At 51.6% G+C, this 24,265-nt stretch overlaps 2 protein-coding genes across 2 annotated transcripts; one reads left to right on the top strand and one right to left on the bottom strand.

Moving 5' to 3' along the window:
- Positions 1–1,897: 1,897 nt before the first annotated feature.
- On the top strand, positions 1,898–7,691 carry LOC100901166 (growth/differentiation factor 8-like). Its single transcript, XM_018639587.2, has 5 exons — positions 1,898–2,339; positions 6,635–6,843; positions 7,006–7,194; positions 7,300–7,497; positions 7,548–7,691. Exons 1-5 carry the CDS (start codon positions 1,991–1,993, stop codon positions 7,689–7,691), a joined length of 1,089 nt encoding a protein of 362 aa, XP_018495103.1. The 5' UTR covers positions 1,898–1,990.
- Positions 7,692–11,778: 4,087 nt separating this feature from the next.
- On the bottom strand, positions 11,779–13,416 carry LOC100901027 (UPF0047 protein YjbQ). Its single transcript, XM_003743505.2, has 3 exons — positions 13,108–13,416; positions 12,634–12,770; positions 11,779–11,946 (listed from the first exon to the last, which is right to left on the bottom strand). The coding sequence occupies exons 1-3, from the start codon at positions 13,361–13,363 to the stop codon at positions 11,779–11,781; spliced, it is 561 nt and encodes a 186-aa protein (XP_003743553.1). The 5' UTR covers positions 13,364–13,416.
- Between the last annotated feature and the right edge of the window lie 10,849 nt (positions 13,417–24,265).

The raw sequence follows: 24,265 nt of genomic DNA, 5'->3' as shown, positions 1-24,265 counted from the left end.
GAGGCGCTGAGAGCTGTTCCAGAAATAGATCGATGGACGATTCTAGTACAAGAATGTTCTAGCATCTCTTTGGAGGTCAAGCATCTGCCATGCACGAGGCAGAACTAACTACAGGGGGAGCGGAGAGGGAAGCAGCCCCATGAGTAACGAGGACAACGGACATGCTAACCCAATCATCTGACGTTCTACTTCTCCGCGCGGAATCATTCTCGGCTGCTCAATTTGAATGCGGGCAGACTGGGAACTATCGTGGAAGGATTGAAGACTTTTTTGAGCCATATGGAGAGCAATGCTGAGGAGAGACGAATAAGTGCCGGAGCCACACAAGCGTATAGTTGAACTGCGGAACTCGCCGCCTTGGATGATTTTCTTTCTTTTCTACAAATCAGTCGATGACCGCCGCGTCGCTGAATTCATGCTTGTGGTATTCGTCTCTTGCGGGGATCGCGGGCTGGACTATAAGTACATGGGGTCCCGGAGGAAAGGGTGTAGGACTTCATCCTGAGAAGTCGATAGGGGGTTCAGTCTCGAGACTGCCAGCCGTTGACGACAATTTCCGTTAACCTCCATATTCGGGGAGAAAGTCTAACGATTGACTCAGAGAGTCACCCGGAACGCATGATAATGGCTCGGAAGGTTACACCGTTACACGGCATCCGAAGCGCAACTTGATATGGCTGCATCGGGTAAAGCACCTGCGAAAGAGATCACGGCCAAGCCGCGATCCTTCCCAGCTCCAAGCGTTGCGATGAGACGCGGGATTTATTCTCTTTTTGATCACGCTGATATTGTGAATACTGAATGTCTGGAGGAAGCAATTCCTGGACATGAACGGAGATGATGATTTCTGCTACTCGCCTGGGCATTGGAATCTTCAAACGGAAAATCTTGCGCCGGAAATCGTCCGCGCAAGTTGCGAAAGGCACCGTTTCCATTTGAATTCGGGCTTCGATTGATCTCGTTGGCTGATCTCGCCCTCGAGAGGTCACAATCCTCCGCCTTCGACGCTGAATCTCGGCTCTCACACGACTTCTGTTGTTGGGATGGCTGAGTGCTCACTGCGTTCAGCTCTCGGAGGGCCAAGCTGGCTTTGCCATAATGAGACGCGACGCTCGGTACCGCGTGAGGCTATCTCGAGAGTCTGCCTCTGGATCTCCTGGAAATGGTTCGATCCCGGAGCAGATCGACAGATCAAGTTCCAGTGTTGATCTTCTTCGGAACTTCTTCGTATCTTCCTCTCACTCATGTCCACAGAAACGTTTCCTGAGGCGACATCCAGGATGATCGAGCTGTTGTCAAGGTCAAGAAGAGTAGTCAGGATTGTATGTTCTCAGAATTCAGAGTTAATCGACTCTCATTGGGAGAAACGACTTTGCCTCAGCCCCGGAGAATCCGGAGGATTCACTGTAGTTAGACTTCGCTCCTCTCCCACGCCCTGAGGGTGCGTGGGAGCGTGACCTGCCAGCCCTGAGAACGAAATCACCCCATTTCCCGAGTTCTCGAGCGACTTTGTCCAGCCTGAAAATATGGAGATCGGAAATCAGGAAGTTGCAAAAGGCGGAGGTTGCGATAGATTCAAAAGTTGCGCTCTGTTTCATCCAATAGGAGGCAGAAACCCTCTCTCATGGGCGGGACCTTAGAACGAATACTTTGGCGGCAGCATCGTTCCCACAGGATATCTTCACGACATCATCGAAGCAGTTGCTATTAGGCAACGAGTTTCACGTCAAACAACAGGTCCTTCATCCGTCCGGCCATCGAACTCCGACGCTCAGTCGTCCTCGAGGGAAAACTCGGTCCTGCCTGTGCTAGCCCCCCTGTGCGCGTCTCTGACAGCTCACAGGAATTCCAGGACTATATCCTCTCGACACGCGGCTGAGTCAGTCTCGCTGTCAAAACGGAGACGTAGCCATAGGTCTGCCGTACCTTCACGAACGAAACTTCAAGACGCCGCTGGTTCACCAAGTTCCTCGCTCCTGACTCGTTCACGATGCCCTGGCCCATCGGACTCCTCCTCCTATCAGTGGGAGTTGTCACCGCTTCAGATAATCACAACTACACATGTCCGAGCTGCTCAGAGGATCTGGAATTCGTGAAGATGATGCGCATCAACGAAGTCAAGAACACGATTCTCGAGAAACTCCGTCTCTCGAGGGTTCCCAACATCACCAGTGCAGATCTCGAGCACTTGCCACCCATTGATCAACTGATCTCAGACTTCGGCTTGAGCTCTGATATGTACAGCGATCAGCCGATGGAACCCCTGGGAGAGAACACCTACTACGAGGACGACAAATTCCACGTCAACGTCGAGCAAGCAGCTCTATTCCCGGATACCGGTGAGTTGATGATTTTGGCTTCTGGAGAACGCCAACCGAACTCTCACATTTGACCAGAGATCCACAACTAGAACCCTCTGACAAATTTTTCTGGCCCTCCGTTGATCATGGTACTTCTTTCCGACCCAATGATCCGATCTGCGTTCGGATCGGATAATTGGGATGGGTCTCGGGTCTCGGACCTCTAGCTGTAGGTATCCAATGATTACATTCGATTTCGTGGAGCTATCATTCTCTTCGAGTCATTTTGGGAGTCTCTGGAGGCTATTCTTTGTCCACTAAGCCGGTCTAGGATTTTCTGGGTTGACTGGAATCCTAGATCTGCAGAAGGAACCTCCCTCCTCGGACTTCGGCCTCCTTTCCTTCCCCACGTTCCCCGTAGATTTGACGGAGGCCATGACCATGAGAATCAAATTTTTCTTCGGTCGATTTCGATTGTTGTCTGACGAGGCAGAAACAAGGCTATTTGTTGTCGAAATCTCCTCGTAGTTCAAGGTCCGTCCACCTGGATGTTTGACTGGCCCAAGCGCCTACATTAACTCTTTCAGTTACGCTGTCTGAGGTGGCTCGCGCGCCCGCCTTTAGAATTGTTCTGGGGTATCGAACCGTCTGGGTGTCTGACGTTTCAGAAATACGGCGTCGTTCGCCGGTTTCCTGCCGCGGATTCGGCATGCCAGACGTCTCTTCAAGTCCGTTCTGATGTTTGGAATCCATCGTGTAGACGAAAGCCCCGATCTCGAATTGAGCGAATCCAGCACGTTTTCTGATAGAAGAACCCGTCCATCGAACCCAGCAGGATCGGGACGATCAGCGCGATAACTCACGATCGAAATTCCGTTGTTGAATCTCAAGTGCCTGCATAGTTCATTAGAGGACTGTCGTTCATGTCCTGGACTTGTCCTCCATCGAGGTACACTTGGGTGAAAATGATCAAACGGTTTTAGTGCAAACCGTTGACCATGCGGTGACCCGGGCTCGCCCGTCCAGATGGCGGACTCCCAGGTGATAGAGCGCTGCGTACACATAAGCGAGCTTCGCGCTTTGTCATTGTGCATTCTCTCTATTCCACAAGGTTTGGACTCCGGAGAGCTGAGTGCACCCAATAGGTGCCCTCAATCATTGGTCCGGTCGACCTTCTGCTCCGCTCTCATTCTTTCTCTTGAGTCCGCTCGTCATCATCTTCAGCTTTTTCCTCTTATCATTCGTTTCTTCGGGAAGAGAAGGGCCTTATGTCAGAAGCGAGTCGTTAAAGCCGGCCTTCTTCGTTCACTCGTTCCCTCGGACCGTTCGCGAGAGCTCCGACCGAGCCAGGATTGCACTCGATCGGAAGACTTCTCGGACTCGGAGAGCGCTCCGGATTTCCAGTTGTTCGAAAGAAAAGAAAAAGCCGATGTCATGCCGTTCCTCAGCGCCCGTGACAATGACCCCGATAGCCGGCGGGTGCGCGACTCTGACCGATCTCCTTAATCGCGTAACGTCCATTCAGGAAGCCACAGAGCGAATAGGGGAAGATTACTTTCTCCAAACACACGCCTGGTTTCTCAAAGCGGTGCAAGTGTCAAATGTCGCTCGTGCTCCGTCTATTTCGCTCTGTGCATAATGGAGGCAATGACCACCTCCGCTATTAGCCGTCGATGCCGTGGATGCCGCAAGCTGTTCACATGCACACGCTGGCCACGGTGACCGTGAAACGATCTGCGTGGAAGAAGGATAGCATCATCTTGTCCTATGATCGGATCATCATCATCAGATTGGTAATGACATTGTAGCCTTAATGGAACTTCTCCGCGTTGATTGATGATTGAGGACGGATGCTACGGTGATCTTTAGAAGAGTACGTTTGTCGCCGTGTACTACGCTCGGACGGGTATAGTCTCTGGCGGAGTCCGCCAAGTGACAACACTCCAACAATGTATCTAGATGGAACCTTATCCGATCGGGGTTATTGACCCTGTTCATTTGAATATGCAGAGATACGTGCCGGCGTCAGGCGTTGAAGATGCGGCAGCCTTCGCCGCTACCGATTCCGACAGGCGACGAGATGCACTAGCCAACGTAGGCTACCGTCAAAACAGCGGTATCGCTGGTTTTCCTTCCGATTTCACGAGCGACTCGCGACGATGTCCGGTCAGAGCGATTGTTCTAGAATAATTGTTCGGAGTTCCCTAATTGATTCTCACAGACTTCGACCGGGAGCTTTAATCGCAGTTCCGGCTTCGGAGGAGCGAAAGGTGTTCTGGTTGACCCGTCGGCATACGCGACTGCCGGTCGGCGTTGTTTGGTCAGCAGAACTCCTGGTTAGGTTAGAGCTCGCGAAAGATTAGCCACGTTCTGAGTTTTTAACGCTCATGCGAGCTCTGATACAGTACGCCTGGCCTCAACGCCGAGGCCGAGCGTGCTCCCGATTATCTGGACATGACGTGCCAGAACTGTCCTTCCGTCCGGCGGCGGAGGCCGATCACGGAATTCTAGTCTCTGTTCTTCTGGTCCTATACTAATCGTCGACAATTCACGATACTCTCGACTCGTTCTGTCACTTATACTGACGATCGAGACCTGTCAGGCCATCATCCTCTGATTCTGCAATTATTATTATCGTCGTCGTCGTCGTCACACAGCCCTCGAGCGATAACGACAGCAGCGACTAGAATGGACTGCCGGCCGTTCCAAAAAGCATGCATCATCAGAAAACCCTGTTTTCTCCGCTGACAGAATGCGTACCGCGGTTCTAGTCCAACTTAAGGTGTTATTCGCGATGACGATGATGGCGTACCGACCAGAAGAAGCGGGGCATCGAACGGAACGCCGAGAGCTGTAATTGCACGGTCGGAAGACAACCCCGTCCGGAGCCGGTCATTTATTTTTACTGATTTTCGGACATCGCGCCCCTGTCAGTGGAGGCTGTCGATGACCGGCACCGACCTATTCTCCACTTTTGGTCTCCACAGCTGTTGCTCCCCATGCGTCAGATGCGTCCGTGTACGCAGGCATGTACCGGCTGCCCTTAACGGTATGCAGGCTTTCAGGTCTGAGCACGAGTAGTGTCCTGGCAGCGGTCGGGTAGTATCGGTGACGGCGGCGGCGACGAGCGAAATCCGACTCCACCACAGACTCGTCAAAATATTTTTATTACTCGTTTGGAGAGCGGCTCAGACTTTCTAAATCAGTTCCTTTACCTCTCGACTCTTGCAAGTCTGAATGAAACTCCCGCGCCCTGCGATGACGATGAGTGCGACGAGTTACTTGTTTTCAAAACCAAAGCATGTCGTAAAGCTCACTTCGACGGAGTGAAATCCGCGGTATTCGACCCGGCGAGCTTAGCCATGCCATGATGGAGCTCTTCTCTAGTAGTATGCTAGTATTCATCTACTGTCTCGTTCTGGCGACGAGAGCTCGAGGTCTCAGGCATATTTACGAGAATACGCAGAGATCTGTATGAGATTGTGTCGTAGAAAACCCTCAATCCCTCAAATCGAACGGAACGAATGACAGCCTATGGTCGTGCCGTACCAAAACACTCTGCCAAACGTCACCGAGGCACAGTGAGTTGTGAACACCGGGAGTACGGGTTCCATACTCTGTCCGAAAGTCCCGAATCACGTTCTGATCGCCCGACGGTTTATGCCCGCGGAAACTTCTCCCAGCTCCGTTTCCTCAAGCAGGCCTCGTATGGAGTGCAGCGAGCCCGAGGGCTTCCACGGATTCCACACAATGTAAGGTAGCATCCTGAACTCGAGAGCGCGGAGCAGCGTCTTCGAGCGGAGAAATATGCGGATATCGCCTCGTTTATTGCTGTGGAAAAAAAGCACAAAACAGTGACCTTCTGATATTGAGGGCAGGGCCGCGTGAACGGTCCGTATTCATCTTAATTGGAAGCGAGCGCAACACTGAGTTCTCGGTCGTGAATAAACGACTCGACCGGTTGGAGCGAGGCGCAGCGTGAGAATGAGTTCTGAAAGATATGTCGTTTTCCTGAAGGTCATTGATGGTAATTTACATTTCCAAATGCCGAGCTTGTCAGTGAAGCTGCTCTCCGGTACAGACGGCCTTGAGCGCTCACAAATCGTCCATCGAGATATGTGAGGATAGACTCCAGAACTCTGTTCTTGCCGCTTTCCACTGTATGCTCCGTAAAGCTCGCGCATGGAATATTTTTCGGAGATTAGGCTGAAACGCTGGTTTCCAGGTCAAGAACAGCTTGATGCATTTCAGGAACTTCAAGGTTAGGAATGAGATAGATTGGGAGTCCTCGAGCTTTTCTCAGCGCTGCAGTACAATATGAGCGTTTCTTCCAGATGTCAACCCGAAATACGTGGAGATCGCCGAGTGGGTCGCCCCAGAGAATGTGTTCCACTTCAAACTGAATGCCGCGCTCCTGACTCGCGAGTTGCGGAGAGCGGAATTTCAGTTTCATCTCAGTTGTGGTGTGCTCCACGACCTCAAATCGTTCACCGCTGTCGTGGAAACGGTAGTACGCGACAAAGACGGTTATCGAACTAAAAAGGTAAGCTTAAGCGTCCCAGAGCTGTTTGAGAATCGAGCCTTCTGAAGAGGATCAGTGATCGTCGTCGATGTTCCGGCGAGGCTTCCCTATGATTTCTCGGAAGCTTCGATAAACGCAGCAGGATGGGGTTCAAACTTTCACTTCGGTGCTCTCTTCCCGAAGGCCGGTGCCATTGATGTGAGGAACCATCGCTGCGGACACAATGGTCGTTGGATCCAGATCGAGGTCAAGAAAGAAGCCCTAGCCCCATGGTTCAGTTCTCTCGGAGGCGAAGGCAACAGCCTGAAATTCCGCATCTACGATCACACAGGCCAAGAAGTCAGCTTGCGACTGCCCAATGATGGAAAATTCGTAAGTCTCTCATTCCCGCTTCCACTTCCTCAGCAGGTTTCGCCTCGTCAGCGAGCAAGCGGAAGCGGAGGTTGGAACCTTGCTTACTGGGAATTTCGCTTTCAGCGGCCGTTCTTGAAGATGGTCTTGGGAGATGACGGCAAAGTCCGTAAACGGAGGTACGTGGGTATCAATTGTGAGCACGTCCGGCCGTACAAAGAATGCTGTCGATACAAGTTCGAGGTCAACTTCCTCGATTACGGCTGGGAGTGGATTATTGCGCCTCGACAATACGAAGCTTACTATTGCTATGGAGAATGTCGTGTACCTGTCAACACCCGTCAGCATATGTTCTACATCGAAGAGGACAACAGGAAATGGCACGGAAAAAATACCAGCCGTGCTGCACTCCGAAGAGTCTACGATCGATCAACATGCTTTACATGACTGATGAGAAAACGATTCACCACGGCAATCTTCCTGGGATGGTGGTCGATATTTGCTCGTGTTTGGCTTGAGCAACGCCGTAGGTGTTTTAACTATAGCAGGACAGGGAAGATGATTGTATCCCGTGTACTATTTGATAACCAATTGTTAGATGAGGGATGAACTGCGGCAGAAGCCGGCTTCCTTGCTGAGCGAGTTTCTGGAGGATCTAACTCTGGTGTCTCATCAGGAGCACTCGCCGAATGAGAAAATGTGAAAAAAAACCTTCCGCAATGTCACGCTTGTTCTAATACTAAGTGCCGGTCCGTTCCGGGACGAAAACTCTTGACGACTGATCTATTCATATCAGAATCCGGAATTCGGGATCCTTTGGATCGTTCAAGAAACGGAATCCCTCGACTCATTTCCAGCGCGAGGTCGCGAGCAACTGAGATCGTCTGCTCGTGAAGCAAAAGTTCCTTTCCATTGGATCGGTCAAGTTTCTCTCTGAGAAAAATAGTGGAGCGAATAGAGAAACGTAGTCTGGCCAAGTACAGAACTCCCTGACGTGAAATTTCACTCGATCCCGGAAGAATATATCGACTTCAAGTTTCCCTCTTCGCTTCATCTCCACGTCTTCGATCTCAAAACTGCCGCCGCCGAACGCTTTTGAAGTCCGGGGATAATCGAATTGTATGCCCAAAGACCGTCTTTGTACCCATTTGTCTTGCGAAATACGACGTACGCTGTGCTGAGCATCAATGAAGAGCAAGCGCATCCCCGTTACCCCGATGGCGCCTAGTCAGCGATGAATCTGTGTAAAAAGCGTGACGTCGGATTGCTTGTTTTTTGGCTGTCGCCACAATCAGCACGATTCTTGCTGAAGTTCTCTTCCCCGGTAAGCACTGAGAACCTCGCGGGGATTCGCCGGGAACTTCGTCCGTGGCAATGAGAGCACCAGAGCATTCTGCTGACGGCAGATATTGATCTGTTCGGGAGCGTGGCCCTTTCATTCGAAGTTGCCCTCCTTTTTATCATGCATCGTAGCTGTATATCTTTGTGTATATTTTTTTGCCTCCGTCCTCTTGTAAAGATAGGTATCGAATAGCGACTCGAATTCGACTGGCAATCAATCGATCAAACCTAGAATCTGCGAACCATGTATCGACGCTGTAAATATATGCGAAGCCCGAGCGAGTTATCCGTTCTGCAACGTTTTCTCCAGTATTTTCCGCTTTCAATGAGGCCGCCCAGGAAACGTCATGCTCGAGTCGTGTGAGCTTGGCTGAAGGAACCGAGCCTCTCTCGGTGATCGAGGTTGATAATATTCGCTTCTCACCTGTCGGTCTCATCGTGTCAGAAGTTACTCGTTCGACCTTCGACAGATCTTTGCTGCTGCATGACCAATTGAGTCTCGGATTCGCTGATTGGCTTCCTGTGGAGCATGCATGAAGAAAAAAACGTAAAAAACTCGGTCCGAAAAACCCGAAAGAGAATTGAGCAGAACAGCCCGGTGAATAGGAGAAGCAAACATGTGTGATGAAGATGAGAGAAATAATAAAAAATGCCTATCGACAAACAGCTACCACCTTGTTGTGAGACCCTCTGCCTTCTCAATCAGCGAGATCGGGAGCGCTCCCTGCCTCAAGCTTGGCGTCATATACGTGTAGCGCATTCGCATGACTTGGCCTCATATCGCGAGGGCCGATCTCCCCTCGGTTCTCTTCCGATCCGGATCCCCACCGGGGAAAGATATCAACTGGAATTCCCTGGAACCCTGGAGCTCCCAAATCGGAACACACATCCATGGCTGCCGGGGAGAGGTGAGGAATTCGTCTTCCGTACTGCAGCCCGCGCAGACAAATGGATGAGAAAAGCTACGGGTTCAGCGGAAAATTTATTGAAATCGACTCTCGCGTCGTCACGAACTTCAAACCACCACTTGTCAGGAATGTGTGGTCAGCGTTTCTCAGAAATTCAAGTATTCCGTCCAGGACTCACTCTGTTTGGTACTTTAATATTGCTCATTATTATATTCAATTACAATAATCAATCATCATATCAATCAACCAATGAGTTATCAATTACAGTAATTGCCTCAATAATCAAACTTGCAACCGATCATTGTCATCATCGTTATGAATACTCTCCTCACAAATATTGGTATAGCGTGTAGTAAATACGAGTGGACTAGAAATTTAGCGTATCCGTAATCGTGATGATGATGATAATAATCATCCGCGGGTCGATCGACAAAAAACCTGTCAAGTCAATTTCCGAAGGAGCAACGGCCGCAAGTATCCGTCGTATCTCCTCCATCATCCATTTCCGCTGTTTCGCTCGAAGTGTCAGGCTTACTCTGTCGAATTCTCAACGAACTTCCTCTGCAGCGCAGCCTGCAGGAGGCGGAACATACAAAAAGACAACAAATACCACTCGGTGTACTATGGAATCAATTCAGCACCTTAGGCATCCGTCAATCAAACCTCGCTAGGTGCCCAGATGTAGGTGTGTAGTTCGCTAGGTCACATGGTTGGTTAAATAGAGTTTCAGGCAGGTAGATAGGTAGGAAATCCTTTTGATAGATCCATCGTGCTCAAATACCTCGGGGTCTAATCAGGGAAAGAATGAGTGGGTGGGTTGCGAACGAGGGATTTCCCATGGGATTGGTGCGATGGGGCTTCTCAGTGGTACAAGGAATGGGCGGGGGTGAGAAGGGTTCGGTGGATGAGGTCTCGTGGAAGGTGCGATCCGACGTGGGAGCGAGAAGAATAGGTGGGGACAATAGCGTGCGTGGAGAAATGTACGCGACGAAACTCCGATCGATGGAATCGATCCCTCAATACAAACAGAAGAGTCCGAAAAAAACTGGATTCTAGGTGGATCGTCATCAGAATGGGTGGGCGAGATTGACGGCGGCCGCAACGAAAAGTCTCATAACGCAAACACCTCCCGTGAGGACACTCGCATCCTTAGTATGCGATCGAGTTGTCTACCTCAATCAATCTGCAGCGTAACAGAGGTCGATCCCCTCCGGAACATCTTTTCCTGCACTTCTTCCATCTTACACTTCGCCCAACTTTGGGTCCAACATGCGTGGGTTGGCCCCCAACCTACAAAATGGGAAGCAGCTGTCCCGAGAAAAACTTCCTTGTCTCATCAAAAGTTCACAACGTTCATCACAACGCAATTCACACAACCACGTTAGCCATTAACAACAGGAAAGCAAATGAATCCGGAACGGAAAAATGGCTTCACTCGTTTCTCCGACCCTCATCTGGTTTCGAAATACACGCCTGGAATCCTCATTCAAACTCTGTTGACCTTTTTCTCGCACTCTCTCTCTCTCTTTCTCTCCCCGTCAATCATCGCTAAATTTGGGCCGTTCGGAGGAGAGCGCAAGTTCTACTCGATTGGTTCAGTCAGCGCGGAATTTCCGTTTGTTCTCGTTGCATAGAAACTCTCCTACCGTGGCTCGGTACGCGCTTTCGCACGAGCACGTTCCCCCTTCGCAAAGGCCGCACAAAGCTCATTCGATCGTTGTGGAGACCTCCCCCGAGAAACTGATGGAGTTCTGGGGATAATACAGGGAGAACAGAAGGCGCCTCTATGTTCAGGTATTGCACATCATGTCCCCTAACAATATCGCTACCAAGAAAAGTCGTCTCGTGCTCAACCCACTTGAACATATCTCATTCGTCTCGTTCAGTCTACCTCCCTACTAAGAACACCTGATTCGACTACATACTTCCATTAGCATCGTAGAAAACACCGGCGCGCGCAACGACCTTCCAGTAGGTCGAAATATGCGTGGACGAGAGATGATGAGCGCCTCCGTCCGATCGGCTCCTTGGGGTCGACCGTTCCTCACTTAGGTAACAGCCAGGTGCTCGTCAATTGAAAACATTGGCGCACGGTTCGTCGTGGATCACTCCGAGACGCACAACACGAGTTTGATCTAACTAAGTAAGAATCACCGTTAGATCGCGGTGTGTCCGCTGCATTCACAACCATATTTCGCATATCACGCGGCGTCCTCTCAATGCTAAGTATTGTTCTCTCTTTCTTTCTTTCTTTCTCTCTCTCTCTCGATCGCTCGTCCTTTCGCTCTCTCTCAGTCAAATTCATTAGTTTGTAAGGTAGGCTTATGCAATATCTCGCCATTCGGATGAACGTCGATTAAGTGTCCTTCAAAGATCCATTTATAGTTATAACTAGTTTTCTAGAGCCCGCTCTATTTCTGTGTTCACAAAGCCAGACGCCCTGCCACTGGCCCAGATTCAACCGACCGTCGGTTATTGGTATGGATAACGAGGAACCGAAGAGCAGCGATTTTATGTGAGCCGGCTGGAATGGAAAGAGACGGAGGTTAATTCGCATCGGAGCACTCATGCGTTCCGTAGGTGAGGGAGAAAAACGAGAGACATCTTGAAACTATCGCGCCCGGCCCGAGAATTCAAGGGCTGTCGGCTGGAGAATCGGGGGAGTGCGCGGGAGGGAGGAGGTTCGTCGGAGAATTGGAATGGGTCATAGAGAGGTCGCGTCTCTTCTCTGATCCTTCGGCTCCCTCCGAATCTTAAACGTTCCCTCTCGGAAAACCTCGGGAGCCTGCGTGGTCTGCTGTCATTCTGGTCCCCCAAACGTGGTTATTTGTCACAACCGAGGCTCGCTCCTCCATGGGATTGCGGTTTCACCCATGGGCCTGGATGAGAAACCGCTCGTGCGCCGGGGCACTGCCGTACTAGCCGACCGGGAGTCACTATTCATTTGTTCATGTCTTCGAATCTCGTCTATGCAGCGTGAAACCCACGGGGCGTTCAGGTGTGATGCACGTTTGCGAGCAGGCGGGGTCGACCTTGAAGTGCGCCCTCGACCTGTGCTTGGGGGCAGAGCTGTTCGGCTTACTGCGCGTGTGAATGTTCATTTGAATACGCGAGCTTGCGAACTCGCACACCATGAATAGCTCCGTACACAGCGAGGGCGGGGATCTATCTCTCTGAGCATTCAAAGCAGCGTGCTCTCGCTCTTACTCACCATATCGTCTGGTCCCTCGCAAGAATGCTGATAGGGGAGGTTTTCCGGCACAAGTTTGTTCATGAAATTCTCGACGTCGTCTCGAACGTCGGGATCCCAGTTTTCATTGAGAGCCAGGCTAGCTGAGGTATGCATTACTGAAAACCGAAAAGAAAAATTTTGAGTTCCATCCGTCCGGTCAGCTATCTCCCAGCGTGACTGTACAAGGATCCGGTCTGGCTAGTTGCCCCCCGACAGCGCGGAGCTCTTGGGGGAAAGGAATTAACAGCGAAAGCTCTATTTAGTAAAACGCGATTCAGTGGACCATTGTCCTGATCCGGATCGTAGGCAGCCCAACGTTGAACCCTCTCGATCCAGCGAACCAATAGTGAACAAATCTCGAGGTCCCGAGCTTATTTACTGAGTCGAGTGCAGACTGTATCATCTCTAAAGTATGCCGTCGAATCAACGGAGACAACATGGATTTGAACTCACTTTGAATGTGCAGGAGACCGACGGCGAATTGTTGAATTTCAGGCACCTGTTTGAGAATTTCGTCGGTGATCAGATGGCCTCCACGGTGCTGTGGCCGTAGATTGATCTTCTTCTGAAACCACGAGCTACCGTGGCGAATCAGTCCTTGGCCAGACGGACCCGCACGGTCTCTTTCTCTCTCGCGGTCCGACGGGGCCGACGAGATCTGGTTGTGCGGCTGTGAGTGAGGATGCCCAACCGGGTGGGCCATAACCATTGTGCATGACAGGAGCCCCGTCAAAAATCCAGGGCGCCGTGCAGCACTGCACAACTCGAGTACGCGGGAGCAACACGCCGGTGTCCGAAGGACCTCCTCACGGCAACGACAGCGGGAGGGGTGCAGCAGTTAAACGGTGCAGGATCACGATGGTGTCCGGATTCCGAAGCCAGTTTGTCTTCGTATCTACGGCCGGCTTCTTTTTACGCTTCACTGCGTTCTGTCTCTTCGAACCTTGGGACTCCGGCTAATTCTAATGGTGTTCGCCGCGATGTTTTGCTGAATAATTTCAGGAGTTTCGTCGTGGGATTCGTGTCCAGGCGATGAACGCTGAATATGAGCTTTGATGAGACGTGTCTTCTCGGCGGATTCTGACTCGAGTTTTATTCGCTGTCCGGGCTCCGCATCCTACTCGAGTAAAGTCCGAGTATCTGAAAAGGCGGAACCTCTCGGCTTTCCGCAATAGGAGCACAATAGGGACGCCCGAGAAGGTTGCGAGGAGAGATCAGCCGTCGTCGAGGGATTCGCTCGCAATGGGTATGTGCCGAAGAAATCTCCCGAGCTGTATGCTCTAACTCGGGGCTCCTCCAAACGAATCGAGAGTTTTTTTTCCGGAATTCGATATAGATTCTCGTCGGGACTATCAATAAGACGTATCCCCCGGAGAGCTTCTACGGTGAGGTCGCTGTTGCATTTGTTCAAGTAGTGACCATCGCTTCCCGATCGCCTCGGATCGAACGTGTCCGTGTGGAGGTTCACTCAACAGTCGACCACGAAACAGGCCGAGTCGATTGGCGTGTGTTTTCTCTTGGTGACGGATCCGGCGCTCGTACCGAGTTCCCGGCAGCTGAGCGGATAATGGATGCGGCTTAAACAGAGCGCTCTCAGTACGAGACGGCGGGGGACATCAGGGGACCAAGCAGGATATTTCGGAGATGCATTCAGCGAACAACGGCACGTTTGATTCCCATCTCACGGAAAACGATGCGGCTCGTGAGAGAACGATCCAATGGAGATCACCGATGACAAATGAATCGATGAAGGGATGGATGAGCTTTAGAAAAATGGTCGATACGTCGAAATATAGGTGACTTGAACGAATGCTTCCAGAGAAGAGCTCCGATTCCTCTCCGATCTCAGGCCGGGTAGTTTAGTCGAAGTTTGCTAAGAGCCCGTTCTGAACCGGATCCCTGCGACGGAGTTCGTTGATGTGGGTGGAATCTGGAGATTTCCGTGATTGAACTTTACAAGTGTTTGAGATTTGTTCTTTTTCGATCACTTGGTTCCGGGTGATTGCTTTCACACCTCTACAAATGCACTTGGGATTCCCCTCTCATTCGAGTGCGTCAGCTCCGAGAGAGTTCATTTTCTTCGGGGGGATGAATCCACGGATTGCAAGTCTGAGATTGGTTGTTCGTTTCTTTGTTTGTTTGATTGATGGATCGACTGATTGATCGATGTGACGTATCCAATTGATTTCTCTCTTCGTCTCGTAGAAAAACAGACGGATGCTCTTCGGAACTGCACGTGTAGTGGATGATACGCTCCGATATACGTTCGAGTTTTCCGTTCCTCTTTGTGTTGTCGTCGTTGTTGTCGTCGTAGCCGACTCAAGCACGAGGATCACTCATCAACAGAAGATAGAAGGTCGGAGGAAAGTTGGTTGCAATAGTAAACTTACTGCAGGAGCGGAGTATACGTTTATAATGATGATTTCAATAGTATAATCTTGTACTCATAGAATGCACAACCGTGGTTCGGGGCTCCATTCACACCTGGGCGCCCAGTGGGGGTTTGAGCCGACGTTCCGTACGTCGGTCGACAGCAGAGTTACCGCTGAGGCATACTGATCGCCGTCACAACAGGTCTCGCCTCCCTCGACCCCGGGACACGACAGCGAACAATCAGCTTCGTCTGTCGCGATCGTGGCCGTCGCGTCTCCGATGGAAAGCGATGCAGGAACAGCAGCTCTGCCGTGATCGGAGCTCCGGGGCTTGTTCCCGACGAGAGCAAAACCTTTCAATGCAGATGAATGCGCTCGTTCCCGTCGTAGCCCAGCCGTACTCACAGCTCGACTATGACATGGGGGGCATGTTGCGTTCATGTTCGCATGCGGCAACATCGAACATTGTGGCTAGTCTGGTGGAGCTGAGCGACGGAACGATCGGAGCGTGGCCGTTCTCCTCCTCAGGAATTGGCGAGTTCATCATCGTCAAATCAACGAGAACCACTCGAAACGAAGAAATTCATGGACGGCTCACAGACGAGTGCTTCTACCAGTTCCTATCCGCACGGTGCACCCCGTTCAGCTCGCTCGGCCGCTTAATCGGTCGAACGGTGGCTCGGCTGACGTTAGTGACTGGCTGGCTGGCTGGCGGGATGGCTGCCCGAGTGCGCTGGCTCGCTCTAGGCTCCGAATTCGAAGATCTGCTTCTCGATTGGGAGCTCCCGAAAGCCCGGAGGACTCGACGAACGAGCCCGCTCGGACATGGGGGCCGACCACACAACAACCTGGATGGATTGGCAGTGAATGTTGTTGCTCGCTCACTCCGTGCTCACCCGCTCGCTTACTTGCTGTATTATTGATAATAACGTTCTACAGAAGAGGAATAGGGAGAGGAGTCAAAATGGCGCCTGCTCCCTCACTTGCTTGTGATCTCTGCGTGCCCCCCAGAGGTGGGCCATTATGCCAGCCACAGCGCCCCCACGGGCTCGAACCTCATCCCTCCGGGATGTCAAGAGGTTTCGCGCAACTTTTGAAAAGCTGTCCCTCGAATCGGGACCTTGAGCCCCGGGGGACTCGTTCGTGCGGTTGGTGGTTGAGGGGGGGGGAGCGAGTTGAGGTCAGTCGTGGGTGGATGCTGGAGTTCCTCTGTACACCGAAGCCCCGGATTAGGGGTGAATGGCCCTCGGGGAGAGATCGTATCCGACTGCGAACACCCCCGGTCGCTTACGGTAATCGATTGACCTGTTGCGATTTTACTATCGAAGGGTTCTGATTTATCGATGTCAGACCAAAATTGAGCTCCGCCATAATGCGGGGTTAGCGGCTCCGCGAATAGGTGAGAGTTCCGAGGCTGCCGCCCTCTCAGACGAGGTTCATACAGCGAGCGGTCGCAAATGCTGATCGCCTGGGAAGTTTGCGGGAAGATGTGGAGTAAGCTCGGGGACCATATCGGTTGGCCTCGAACTTTGGCGGAATTACGACGCTCTCTGTATTCGACAGCCAAAGCATTTCCGACACATCATTCGATCCGCGAGCCTCGTTTGACAAATATTAGTGTTACGCGGGCCCGATCATTCAACGAAGACATGTGGCGGTCGACTTGTCTCGAGGAACAATTGGGTCAGAGCTGACAGTTTAGTCCCGTCACCTGGTGCTCTGAGAGGACCGAAACATCTTGACATACCTTCAAGCATTCCCAAATGCTGCCGTAGAGCGAAGTTGCGGGAGCGATTCAGCAATATTTGTCCGGTTCCGTTCCACAAGACACAGTGATCATAGGAGTCGGAAATTACACATCCTACCTGCAAACGAATGAGCTATCGCTACCAGGAGAGGTCTCGCATGCGTGCTCCTACCTCCGGTCGCATTGCGAGCGAAGTTGACTCCTAGACCCCGGAATGCTCCGATATCGCATTTCTCAGACGAAAGACGTTGGCGCTCTCCCGGGAGAAGGCATAGACGAGGGGAAACATGGACATTTCGCGAGGTCGAACAAGAGGCGGACGCGGGCTTCGACTTCCTCGAGAAGAGGAAGGATCCTTGCGGTCGAATGATTGAGGAGCAGCCGGCCTCCTTGGAGGCTGGAAAATGCTGGGTCCAAGTTTCCGTCGTCGGAATCGGCAGTGACTGCTGCCAGGAGCCTATCGAAGGTGGAGAGGCGCTCCTCCAAAACAAGTCCAAGTACAAGCTATAGACAAGTCATCAGTATGAATATATACATATGGGGAGATGTGAAAAAAATACAGTATATGGGAACCGCAACGGATCACCCCTGGTGGGCGAGCCAATGATCATTGGTCTGTTTTAGCCGAAATCAGGATCCAGGACTGCGGTAAGAGGCGATCAGAGGTCGGCGAATTCGGTACCTCCATCGCGATCCCTCAAATGGGGATCCCGCGCCGAGAGAATGAAGCAAACTGTTCCCACCAATGGGATAGAACATCACCAGCGGTGGGTGAGTCATCATATCCTATCCGACTATCCGATCGATTCACTAGTACACTCCCACCAAGTTCTCTGGGGAGTGAAGCGTACCGCACCGCAACCAAGCTACGCACCTAGGTGCGATGAACGGTATGATCATAGGAGAAGATGACGTGTGGATTCTATAGATTCCTGCTAGAAAGAAGCACGATGCCTAATCCGGATGATCCCAGCCCTGCATGAAGGAGAGGGCGCTCTCTTTAGAACCTATCCCTCGATGAGTCACCAATGGGCCCAGTCGCGGCGAGATCAGACAGTCTTCATCCTATGTCGGCGAAACTATTCGACGTGTGAGCGATATGAGACGTCCTAAGAATCCCGCCTGAGCGCTCGCTGCGTCGGCGTCGCTACATTGCGACATCGCCCTATGCTCGAATGCTGGGTCGTATCTCCAAAGACGTTGCATCCCACGGATTACTCGACCGTTCACGACCTCGGCTCGTTGCCACTACGACCAATGATCAGAGCCCCTATGCCCGGGCGCTCACTATTTTCCGGCCCCGTCCCTAACCATGGCTGATTGCTTGAAGGAGAGAGCTCTAATTTCGCAGTGCAACTTCATATTGGGCGGGATCGATTCATGTACCCATCGATTCGTCCCCACAGTGATAAATACTTGGAGTGTCTTTGATAGATAATTCACTGTACCTTGAGATGAGAGTTACATAGCTTTTTTGGAAGTTTCATGTATATCAATCCTCCACGCCGGAAAGGATAGAAGGCCCAATCCAGGAAGGATGGCGAGCCTTTACGCCTTGATAGCTCGGTCGCTCGCTTTTAAACACTTGTTCTCGCAACAGATCCACCTGAATTCACGTACGTGACCCTCATCCGGAATGCGACGGGCCTTGTCTGCATGTGGAGACCTAGATCGGAGTACGCCAGTCCGCGCGGGGATCTCGCCAGCCCCAACCTCAAGCTTCCCCGCCTATTCAATGTCCTCTATACTCCAGTTTCGATGTACAGGTGATTCCTCGACGCAAGGTCATGCCGAGTATCCAGTCTTAAACTGCATCCGTTGCGCTCCATCCGGGTGGAAATCAATCTCATCTTGCGTCATGTGGCGAAACAAGACCAGACCCCACGCGAAAAGAACGCAATTCGCCAAAAGCCTCCCGGGAAACATCCTGGATGTCCCATGCGGCTCAGTGGCAGCTAAACGGCAGGGACCGATATCTCATGAGTGCGGATAGTGATCATTAGTGTTCTATCCCGAATGCGGTGACTAGTTTCGAAAATGGTCTTAAGAATTCGCCATCACCATATTCATTATTCCGTAAGTACAAAGGAAACTTCCTCGAGTTTCTCTCACTCATCCCTTCCAGTTCCAGGAGGACGGCCGTTCGCTGGCTGAGGCCACACCATGGCACTGGACGGGTTCCTTTTTTCCCCCCTTTTTTACACTCCCGACCCGTGGCCCTCCGAAGAATTCGAGAGGAGATTGTCGCTCCAAAGATTTCGAACGTGGTGTCTGTGCAGGACGAGGAGACCATTTATGAGCTGTTGACAAATCCGCATAGGCTGAGAAAATCGTAATCTTGGATTCGTCTTCAAATAGAAGGATCACCAGAGGTGGCGAACTTGGTGCTCCGGGGAGTATCGCTATCACTTTTGAGTCCGGGAAAGGGTTAATCCGTTCTAAACACTGCAAGGTTATTTACTTCTGATTGCTTATCACCAACAATGGCCTGTAATCCTTTAGAACGCTAGTGGACCTGCCGCCTCTTTTCCCGCGGCTTATCTAGATAATTGCTCGACACTTATCGCCGCCAATCAGCTCGTCCTCGTACGCGTGCACATGCGATTTAAGCCGCTCTAAATCCAATCTGCCGCGCTGTGCGTGGCCCGACTCAGACTCGGCAAGGATAATATCCTCCTTATTGCTCACTCTCCGCGATATTCTCGATGAGTCAGAGGTCGACGGGAGGGCCCCTTCGATGTGAATTCCCTTTTTCACATAATATTCTCGCGAGGCTACCAGCGGATTCAAATACACCCGCTCCTTCGGTTCGGTCAAAATGGCGCCAGATATTTTGACACGAGCGCCGCCTGGCGTCTCACATCGGTAATGCAAGGAACTGCTGTGCCGTGCGTGTATGTGTGGTCGGACAACGAACGACGACGACTACTGGTCTGTCTGTCTGTGTGTTGTTGCTTAAACATTATCCATCGTCGTCGTTGTCGCTACAACCATCAACCGGGAAGGCCGTGCTCTCGGATAAGAGCGACTTGAACGGCTGACATAAGAGTTCCTGTACGTTTCTAGAAAATCGGAGCCACTGCTGGTGGTGGTGGTAGTGGTGAAGGTGGCCGAGCTGCTTTTCTGAGCGAGTGTGGAAGAGTGATGTGTGTCTGCCTGTTCATTCAAGATTCTGTTGCTGCTTCTACTGCAGCGTAATTCGCTGCTACGCAAGTGAACCGGAGTGAGCTCGCGGCTAGCGAGCTCGAGGTGAATCAAAAGATCCCGGAGCGGCAAAATCGAGGGAGTCCAACGATCCTCGACGATGAAGAGACGGTTAGCCGGACGTTAGCGTGAATTTGTCAGACCGCAGTCCCCATCCACTGCTAAGGAGAGGAGCGACGGGAAGATCCCGGAGAAGAGAAGCAAGAGGACGACTACAAGCTCCGAGAGGGATTAGTTAAGTGACCGACGTGAAGGCCGAACGACTTGAAGAGCTACCGGACAACGCGACACCATCGCAGCTGAGGATGCATGTCGGTAAGTGAACCGCTCAGCTGAACTAGGTTCCATGCCAACATTTCCATGGTGTCACTGGAAAATCTGGATCCTCTTTTTGGCGGAAACACGCCGCGTAGTCGCTGAGAGCTCGTTTTCCTCGTCACCGTTGCTTGAGCTTCACAATTACTGTATCGCTGTGTGCGCCCGGCAACTACGACCCTGGAAGTCGTTCTGTGAAGCAATCGGAGCTTGATTGAATATTTTCTCACACCCTCTCATCGATCGGGATCGAAGGAATTTATTAATCCTGTTAGGGACATCTGATCTTGTGACAAACTGGGGTCCCCAACGAAACGCTGCGTCTGGTTCGGGGGATGTTCGTCGACGCGACGGTTATGATCACGCTCAACGAGCTCTAGAAGCAGCAGAACATTACTTGAGAGGTCCGTTTTGTTCCACCGCTCACGGCGAGTTGATTCGATTGAAGCGCAATGTTCCTACATATTGTGAAGTCACGTCATGTCGTGATCGTACAAGATGAAGTTCAGCAGAACTTGAAAATAGGAAAGATCTCGGAACAAATCGGGAGCTCGTCTGGAGCAATCAGTCCGTCAATCGATAAGTCACCAGACACATTTGAGCGCAGACGCATCGGATGCTCTTTTTTTCCGTCTCCCGTCCGCCCGCCGCATTACGCGTAGATAGAAGAACTGTTGTGATTGAGCATCGGCACCCGTCCGTACATTCCTCGTGCCGACGCTTCACGTAGTGTTATTGCTTGGAGCCGACTGAGGCAACAGAGCCGGGTGGCAACGCGGGCAAAAGCAGTAATCGTGCATTTAGGGCATGAGCTGACGGTTCAAGACATGATGCCGCTGCCAGCCAGGAGTGTTGGTGAACTGGCTGACAGGTTGCCGTGTGATACTTTACAAGCCGTCGTATTGCTTTCGACAGCTTGCTGACTCCCTGAGTCGCAGTAAACTTCTGCGCGGACGATCGGTCGAACCCGCAAGTCATCTTCCAAGCATCGCTAGCCCGTCCACTAGGCCAGTTAGTGTTTTTCCTGGCGATGTGATTGCTCCGACAGATGCTGCCACAGGGACTACTTCCACGAGGATATCGAGTGTTTTTGAAGAGATGAACGTCCTGCTGCATGAGTGACTCGTCCCTTGTCATTGACGGTCGGTCGCCCGCCCGCTCGTTTGTTCGTTTGTCGCTTGCGCCGCTGTCATTGGCATCATCATTATCATCTGCATCGGTTTCGTTGTCGACGTCTTGAGGGTGGGTTCATTGGTTCGGAGTTGATATTCAGAAGGAACGGCGCTTCGAAGTGTTGGCGTAGACGACTGCCGAGAAGTGCTTCTAGACTGAGTGAGTGAGAGCCGCTGCATTACGCTCCCCGCGTGGATCTTTTTCTCATGATCACATCGACTCGCTCTCTATCCTGATCGAGTCGATGAACCACCGCTAGCGTGTCCCATGATGACTTCATGGAGAATCGAGGTTTGATGGCCGCTCGGTTAGGGGACGATACATCTTCGGTCTTGTTCGGAAAACGCCAACCCTTCCACTTTTGAATTGCAAGAGGAGGCCGAAAGGGCTCTCCGATGGGAGATCTAACAATTGACGCAAGCTCCCCGCTCTACAATTATTTTACCTGTTGCAACAGCTGGAGCGAGGCTCGCTGGACAAAAAAATACTCTAACGAGATGGTGGTCCGCCTGACGACAATAACAACGATAGCCTAGATACGGCGCTGGAGTACGAGACGTATAATTAAGACAGCTGTAGCTACAGAAACATGCCGGCCGCCGACTCGAATGAACCCTTCTCGCAATCTTGATGCGCGTCCGGAAGCCTTCTGTCACGGCCTCGACAAAATCGGCGAATCACTGGAACAAGGAGTAATTCGACAGATTACACTCTCTGTCGTGCCGGAAACGATTCCGTTAAGGTAATGACAGCTCGTCGTGCACAGTGTCTCCCGGAATCCGGTCCGAACGCTTTGGCGATATTCGAGGACGCGGAAATACGGGAAGTACCTATGATTGTGGAGAATGATTCGAGAGATAACCGAGTGTGTGAGATAATTCCCTCAGACACGCGAGCTACCCTTCACTTTACTCGAAACTATCGTTAGGCCCACTATCTTGGCTCAACCGGATCTTCGTTCGAGCGAGCGTCTCCGGAAACTGACATTGTTGGCTTTGTTGAAAGAGCGCCGCCCGCTCGTCTTCCTGCTCAACGACTACGATGTTGGTGTCGATGGACCTGTCCATTGAGAAGATACAGCAAGAGAGAACTTGGGGAAGATTTGTCTCTATCGCCCCGAGCATGGCCATCGACGCTTACCACATGGTCCCCGACCGAAAATGCTTGCATCCGACGATGAGGTTTCGCGGTGTTCGACTCCTAGTCGATGACTGGCCCTCGTCGAGGCTCCCTGAGCAGCTGTCAGCAGGTGATGAGTACTTGGAGGCTCGAGGGAGCCTTGACAAGGTCCCTCCGGTGGAGATCACCGGCTCACCAGCATGGTTGTCGTTGGCGGAAGCTGCCTCATTGTTGACATTGGAGTTTTTGCCTTTGTTTGGCAATTGGCTCGCCATAAATATATTTACGCTTCGACCGGAGAAATGAAGTCGACACGACATCATTGACTACGATTGTTCCGCTCCCTGTCGTCTCCCGTGTTTACCCGCAGACCTATTCTTAGCCTAGGAACCTTTTTAGTTGCCGGGGCTTCTCTGTGTACGGGATCGCGCCGACTCACATGAAGGAGTTCATTCGTCATTGTTCGATCAGGTAAAGGGGAAAGAAGAATCTCGAACGAGAAATTAATCAATTTCGAAAAGGTTTCTGTATGCGTGAACTCTCGCCCCACGGAGGGAAGATGATCTCAGGGAGTCCCCGAACGACCGTCGCTTTCCCGAGTTGAGTCTGTGTGATTCGTGAGGCGAAAGTTAGCGCGTTTCGCCGTGGACGTCGAACTCACCGCAAATCAGTGAATGGAGCGGTCGCCTCTATGCAACCGTTCGCGGTTACAACTCTTCCGACGATGGGCTTCGGGTAAAGCTCGTCTTACATTCAACGATCGAGTTATGCTCGAATCTTGGCAGAGCTCTTCTCCGTTTGTTCAAAAACGGCTCACTGCGCAGTCGGAACGCTGTCATATATGTATATATACTTGCCTGTCACTTCCACGCTAGTCTGCTTTGGTTCCAGTTGAATACCGATGTATCTATCTTTCGAATATTTCAAGTTTCTCCCCTGCGCAATGTCGTCACCATGACGTCGATCGCTTAGCGCACGTCTTGTACGTGAACCGCTCCAATCTGTGTTCCGAGAGGCCTTGCTAGAAGTCTGATGCCTCCGAGAATGAGTGAGCATATGAAGCGTGCGAATCCATGTGCACTCCGGTTGATGACTCGGAGTGACCTGGACTCTACTTTCGGAAGTAGCGTTTCATCACATTATTGCTGGTCCTCGATTCCGCGCGAAAGCAGATCGAAACAACGAAGACGTCCCAGTCTGTTTTTCCTAATTGGCGACAGGCGGTCTCTCTCGCAGCGTCTCCGAGATCAGTATCCTAGCCAAGAATACCGACAAGAAGAGCAGTACTTCAGTCCGATCGCGCGCTGCTCTCCGGTTAGCCATCCCCTACACATGACGAAGTTCGTCACCAGGTCCTTTCACGATTGCGCCTCGAATATGTGATGTAGCTTGTTTCTATTTATGACGTGTCGAAAACAACTTCTGATGTAATCCCGGATCCGGCTGTCGAAAAGTGTACTTTCAAGCGGAAGGGAGAAACGTTCTATTCTCGACGTGGTCTCCGGGATTCGATCTGCCCCAAACTTACTTGGGACATGGGAAAGTAATTCCCCTCGAGTCATTCCCCCCTTGTGCCAAGCTCCTACATGTTCTACATATCTCGTACCGATCGACATGCGAGCAGGCCGAAGCCGATCTTTCGATAGTAGTTGGCACAAGTGGCACGTTCACCGAATAGTAT

Source organism: Galendromus occidentalis, unplaced genomic scaffold (genome assembly GCF_000255335.2).
Source record: "Galendromus occidentalis unplaced genomic scaffold, Mocc_1.1 scf7180000077446, whole genome shotgun sequence".
In the NCBI taxonomy this organism is placed as follows: Eukaryota; Metazoa; Arthropoda; class Arachnida; order Mesostigmata; family Phytoseiidae; genus Galendromus; species Galendromus occidentalis.
Note: the sequence above shows the minus strand (reverse complement) of the source record. Positions and strands in the feature narration are given on the sequence as shown.

Coding starts and splice junctions, on each gene's coding strand:
- LOC100901027 (XM_003743505.2), bottom strand. CDS start 13,363: ATGGTTATGGCCCACCCGGTTGGGCATCCTCACTCACAGCCGCACAAC. Junction 12,771..13,107: donor CGGTCTCCTGCACATTCAAA/GTGAGTTCAAAT, acceptor TTCGGTTTTCAG/TAATGCATACCTCAGCTAGC. Junction 11,947..12,633: donor GCGAGGGACCAGACGATATG/GTGAGTAAGAGC, acceptor TTTCCATTCCAG/CCGGCTCACATAAAATCGCT.
- LOC100901166 (XM_018639587.2), top strand. CDS start 1,991: ATGCCCTGGCCCATCGGACTCCTCCTCCTATCAGTGGGAGTTGTCACC. Junction 2,340..6,634: donor AGCTCTATTCCCGGATACCG/GTGAGTTGATGA, acceptor CGTTTCTTCCAG/ATGTCAACCCGAAATACGTG. Junction 7,195..7,299: donor TGCCCAATGATGGAAAATTC/GTAAGTCTCTCA, acceptor TTTCGCTTTCAG/CGGCCGTTCTTGAAGATGGT.